This window comes from Saccostrea echinata, unplaced genomic scaffold, assembly GCF_033153115.1.
Source record: "Saccostrea echinata isolate AGI-Se365-2 ecotype Australia unplaced genomic scaffold, CSIRO_AGI_Sech_v1 ptg000016l, whole genome shotgun sequence".
In the NCBI taxonomy this organism is placed as follows: Eukaryota; Metazoa; Mollusca; class Bivalvia; order Ostreida; family Ostreidae; genus Saccostrea; species Saccostrea echinata.
This window is the reverse complement of record NW_026889765.1, coordinates 11043376-11050000: the sequence shown is the minus strand read 5'-3', so window position 1 is coordinate 11050000 and position 6625 is coordinate 11043376. Positions and strand designations below refer to the sequence as shown.

The 6625-nt window shown below is 31.4% G+C and overlaps 2 protein-coding genes across 2 annotated transcripts in view; both read right to left on the bottom strand.

The window, feature by feature from the left end:
• The window catches only part of LOC133188148 (protocadherin Fat 4-like), a 24905-nt gene extending 23079 nt beyond the window's left edge, over nt 1-1826 (bottom strand). The window contains exon 1 of the mRNA XM_061323528.1: nt 1775-1826. Coding sequence (XP_061179512.1) covers nt 1775-1826 — 52 coding nt within the window. The remainder of the gene's footprint in view (nt 1-1774) is intronic.
• The window catches only part of LOC133188434 (biogenesis of lysosome-related organelles complex 1 subunit 1-like), a 162222-nt gene that overhangs the window by 69741 nt on the left and 85856 nt on the right, over nt 1-6625 (bottom strand). The window lies entirely within an intron of this gene.

The following is a 6625-nucleotide window of genomic DNA, read 5'->3' as shown; positions in this document are numbered from 1 at the left end:
TGAACATTGTAGACGTTGAAGCCATAATTTTCATTTTGAACAAAGAGCGCAGGACCTTAGTCAGGTATCCCGAATAGAAATTACAATGAGATTTCTCAACCCTTTTCTTCTTTGCAATGACTTTTTAAGGTTACTCAAATACACTAATTCTTCTACTCCTAATTCCTTTTAAAGATTCTTTGTAGCTAATCTTTGTCCTTGGGTTGGGTTTCTATTTTGATGTAAAATCAATTTCTGAAAATTTATGCAAGAAAATTTGTTTCTAGAGAACTTAAAATATCTATTCCAATATATTAACTCCAACTACTTTATCTTATGAAACTCTGTTTAATCAAGAAAATGATATTAAAGGTTTTGTATATATATAAATATTCAGAATTCTAAAATGACAAAAAATAATATGAAGTAATATCTAAGCATATCTAATTCCGTTCTAATTTATCATCGGTTATCCACCTGTTTTTTCTTCTTATGAAATTTATTTATTTATTTTTTTTTTTTTGCAAAATATATTATCCAACAATAAAGCAAATTAAAATGTCCATACTATTTAGCCTGAATAGAAATTCTGATAACCCTTACGATAGAAAGAAATGGCAATAGTGCAAATTAAGACGAACTTGCAACTTCATATTGTCGTGCTGAACATATTGTCGTCATCGACAATATGCACTTATCCTCACTATATATAGTGTCGTCCATCTTCACATATTGTAGCCGTCTGAAAAATTATACATGTTGCCGCTGTTGACATTATGTGCCTACCCTCATTGTAAATTGTTTTAGTTAAGATTGCTTAAGATCTTTTTTGTAATTCTATGATTGTAATGATGTTTAATCATGCAGACGCGTCTGGTAGGCTGTTTCATGCAGCGCAATTGTGACGGGAAATATTGTCGTCGTGTACGGCGACAATGTCTTCTTGCATTAGTAAATTAGTTAAATTAGTTAAACTGCACATTTTGTCGTCCATTGGTATTTGCAAGCTGCATGTCGCAGGTACTTACATGTTGCAAGCTGCAGAATTATACATGTACATATTGTCACTGGCGATAGTATGTGCCTATATACCATCAATGCACATGCTGTCGCTCCACTATTACGCGTAAAGTTACAGTAATAAGGATGATGATATTGAAAATTATACATTAAATTTTCACGAGATCGCTTATTTGTCATTTTTTAACTCCAGAGAAGCAGATGCAGTGAATGCGATATCTCATATACAAAAGCATGTGTCCAAGTAATACTGTTAAGAGGAGAATATGTTGCAAATGATATGTTTATATAATTAAAGAGACCAGGAATCTCTCTCCCCCCCCCCTCTCTCTCTCTCTCTCTGAAACTCTAATGAAATATCCGCTGTCTATTAAAAAATTTTTCACCCCAACCCCAGTAATATCTATACATGTATAAGAATCGCACCAAAATTTAATTCAGATAATCGTTACTACTGAACACAATTAACATTCAGTCTCCAATATATATACGAGTACTTCTACCGGGATAAAAAGAATATGCTAATTTATCAGATAAATCTTGGCATATTATACTGGAGTACACAGGTCCTGTATATAATTTTCCGACCAAAAAGTTTTCTATAGACATTGTTCCTTGATTACTTATCTATCTGCCATAGGCTCTGTCTGACTGTTTATCAGTCTGTCTGTCTGTCTCTGTAGTGCATATGTCAGTTTCTTTCTCTTTAAGACCCTAGCGAATTCTTCAAATTGATATTTTAGCGACAAAATGTGCAAATGTTCACAGTACGTACTGTCGCTGATGACAATATATGTCGATTTGTGACTGTGCATTTTATCGTCCATTTTGCAGGAGGAAAAAAGGCTCATCTCGGCACATGTTGTCGCCAGCGACAATATATACCGATGGACGATATGTGCAGTAAGGGTAGTACATATTGTTTCTGGCTAAACAATGTACAGAACGACAATATACTAGTATATCGTTACAAGATTCAAATTACTTTTAAAAGTAATTATATAGTTATAAACTCAATTGTTTTGCTTCAAATTTTATAAAAGGAAAGAAACAAAAACAAAGTACATTTTTAAAGACAAATTTTCAAAAAGAAGAGTTACAATGATCATAAAACTCAATCTGTAATTTATAGTCAATTATATAGTCAATAAATAAAGTATTAATATGAAAAAAATATTTCAATTTAAGGCTTAAGCAAATTGCGTCTTCGTGCAGTGGATGTGCAAAATCGTCCTACCTGATACACGTTTTATGCAAACACTGATTATGATATATACAACCAGTGTCCTTTTCACCTCAGTCATGGTGTATCTGGAGAGGAATTAAACTGATCTGCGAATAATTAAACAGTTAGATAGACCTTTATGAATATGGAGAAATTTTGCTTGTCATTCAAACTCATCGTACACACTGCGAAGAAAGAGGCCGGTTATCAGTGCTGAATTCAGAAAAAGGCGGGACATTTAAGTCTATTACAACGATGTTATTTAGTCATGATTTGTAGTGTATAGATTACATGTAGAGTGAAAAATCAACAAACACATGATGTAAAATTAATGTGAATAAAACATTTATATTAGTTATAGTGTGATGTATTTTGAAATTGTTTTGAGATTTAGCAGATGTTTGAAGATGAAGTAAATATAATAAGATAAGAATATGTTAATAGATAATAGAAGCACTATCACGTTAAAGTATTTAAAAGACGATAAATCAAAATATTTATTATACCTCTACTGTTAGTACTTTATAAAATATGAATACCGTAAAACTGTCTATTTCCCTAAGAATGAGCTAATCCCCCAATCTGAGGACTACTCCTGGAAAAATCACAGAGATACAAACTGGAACAACTCCCTCATTGATATTCATCATTGTTAAAGCAATTAAAATCATCAAGCTCAGTGGGCAGAGCGTCCAAAAAATCTCGAGTATGTGACGTAATACTAATAGCAAAGTATCCATGATGTCAAAACATTTCGTCATGCAAGTCGGATACATACTGGAACACAGTATCTGGTTTAATAAAAAGATAAAAAGAGTATATACTTTTTTAAGATTGCTTTTACAAATGAATATCTGATTAGCACTAGAATGTTAAAATATCAGAAAGATGTTTTATAACGTAGGCCAATGGATGTCATAGTCACACTTCAAATTAAAAAAAATGCTTGATATTCTTTTATTTTTATGAGGCAATTTTATAATTACCAGAAAAAACGCCTGTCTATCACCTCGGTATCTTTATCATCTGCATATGGAATTAACATCTCCCAATTGAGTCGATATGCAAGAGCATGCTCTACTGACGAACAATTTTAAAAACGATGCAAGCCATTGACAAATAAGTTAATGAAACAAGAATATCAACAATATCATTTAAAGTCAACATTTCGCAAATACAATGACCTTGTCAGCAGATACAATCTATCATCAAGTCAAACGTTGACTGAAGTTTTTCATACAAATTGTTAAGCCATTATTTTCACACTGAATTGTCCACGGATTTTTCCCTTTTGCCCGATCATGACAAGGAGCGCTCGACGGATGTGACGGTCGACAGGAGGTGTTTACTCCTCCATGGCACTTGATCCCACCTCTGATGTTTGTTGAGGTCCTTGTTTGCTCTGCTCTAAATTTATATTGTTTCAATAGACTATCGAGCTTGATTTCTGTTTTTCAACTACATATTACTTTCAATAACTTTTATTTAGATATATATTACCATAATAAAATGAACACTAATTAAACAAGGAATAATAAAAATTTTGCTGTTTCAGCTGAAAAAGTGTCGAAGCATTTTATTTCTTAACTTTGATTTAAATGTATGCACGCATTTAAAGCTTATACTTTCAATCAAGCCTATATGGAAAAAAATATTCGTGTCAAGAAGATTTGTGATGGATACAGATGATAATAAACAGGGCTTCTGAATACTGTGAAATCATTAATTTTGTGGGGGTTAAATTTTCGTTGTTTTCGTGGTCTGAAGAGACCCACGAATACATGACCACCACGAAGTGTAAATTTTGGAATAAATAATAAAAAACCTCAATAACCACAAAATCAAATCCCCATGAACCAATACTTTTTCTTCAAACCACGAAAATTTTACCCCACGAAAATAGGTGATTTTACAGTAGGTATATATTTATCATTAGTCTGACGTTTGTTTTCTACACAATGAAAGCATACACTTTCACCACACTTTATTTCTAAAAAAAAAAATTATGTGTAGACACTAGTAAATCTTAAATAACAAGGTAGAGGAATTCTTTCCTTATAAAAATAATTGAATTCTCAAAATTAGCTAATAGAAAGGGTTATATAATCCTAATATCTACTAGTTTTGTTTTTTGAACTTTAAGAATTAGTTAGGATGAGCTTCTTACTATATCAAACAATGGCTGTATCAAGGCATCATCTCCAAATTTATATATATATATATATATATATATATATATATATATATATATATATATATATATATATATATATATATATATATATATATATATATATATATATATATATATATATAATGGAATTTTGCTGATTGAAAATTAAGTAAGTTTGTAAAAGTGTGTCAAGGACGACTGTTAATGCGCTTTTAGATAATTTAAGAGTTTCGTGATGCCAACACAAGGCATAATAGTTAAAATCATAGACTGGTTTGTTAAACATTGCATGAAAACAAAGAACGGTACATAATTGTCGATAAATCAGAATTCAAGTAAGCTTTTCAATCCTTTGGCCTTCCAATAGTAATAATAGAATTTCTTGTTATCGAAATATTTTCAAATGACAGTTTTACATTAAAATAGAATAAGCTCCGTTTCTTTGCAATGTCACAATGTTCTATTCAATGCTACAACTTTGAATACATTCGGCTGTGACTACTAAATTGTAACAAGTTCCATTTTCTGTAAATTTAATGTTGAGTGTTTGATCCCGATTTTTCTCTATTCTCATTGTAGCTATCGTAGTTTAACAGAAATGTTCCTGAGAAGAATAATTGCCATGAGAGTAATTAAAATCCATGCATGCTACCTTGTAATTAAAATGGTTCAGATAAAAGATCGTCGTTAATACTACGTTTCAAAACTAGGACTAGATACTTTTTTGATATTTTTTGTCATTTTAATTGTGATTTTTAAAATAATTAATAGTTGTTGTAATATATAGTGACACATTTTCATCACCTATTCCTCTCAAATACATAAAAAACAAAGATACGTACCGGTAGGTAAATATAAATTTGTATTACACTAATCTAAATAGATTTTTTCAATGGCTTCAGGTAAGGTAAAAACACTTTATCGCTAGATTTAGTAGTCCTTGGTACGAACAATTACACAAAATTTTTAACCCAAAGCACTTAGGACCCTGACTTTATGAAGGAAACATGCATGTCAATAAGTTTACATCAATACACAATTAATTTTGGTCCTGTCATATTTTTTCAAGGCAAAGAATCTTTGACATTTGTAAAATGAAACTTTGAATACATTAATGCCCCCAAGAGATTCATGGACGAGAAAAAACAGCGGATGTTAAATCTACTTTACAAATTCTTCATCTACCAGAAACTTAATTATCAAATGGAAAACCAAAAACAAACATACAAATAAATGATATAAAACAAAACAATTCTTCTCGGTTAAACATAAAATTTTTCAATATATTAATGGCAAGAACCATTAAACTTTTATTTGTCTCTCTTTTGACAAATAATTCAACAATTCAATATCTTTCGATTAATATAGATTTAACAAATTACAGAGGTAATGCGTTGGTGACACTCCAGTCGACTTTTTTTTCTATAGATTTTAAACATCCAAGTTTTACTTCAGTTTCTCCTTGTACTAATTGTGCTCCATTATTACCAGATCTTTTTTATTCTGATGGAGTATTGAATTTATTCAGAAGCTTCTACATGAAAAGAAGTCTCTTGCAGTGGCCTTCCATTCGACATTTAGATATATCGATGGCATAATATCAATTAACATTATTTATTTACAGTCATGTTTCTTCCATTTAAAGCAAGCCCGTAAAATGCGGGCCCCACTTTTCTCTGAGTATGTAGTCTTAATATATTAATTTTCATTTAGTTGCTTTTTGCCGCCCCCTCCCCCCCCCCCCTCCTCCCCACACACACACTTTTTGTGGCTGTAAGGTCGAAAATGGACAAAATCAAGAATTTGAGAGAAAGAAAATGTACCAGAAAGATAAAGTAAACCCCCCATTGAAATAGGATTTTCGAGTTTGGAGAATTAAAGTTGTTTTTTTTTTTGATCATTTTTTTTGGGGGGGGGAGTGGTTGCCTGCCCCCTCCTACCCAATCACACTTTAAACCCATTGCTACGGACCTGTGAAGTTATGTTGTGTTTGACTGCTTTACCAAATGACAGAATCTTAAGTTGTGCTAAAGTTTTGTATTCAGACAAACATAGTGTATGCAATGTAAATACGATTTTCTTCTATTAGTTTGATCAGCACATTTTTTTTTCCTGGGATCATATCCTTCCTTTGGCCTTTTCTTAAAATCTTGTCATAAAATAAAATTTTACAGATATTCTCCCTTTGTATGGAAACTGTATAGAACAGCAAGGGATAGTGTTAACCT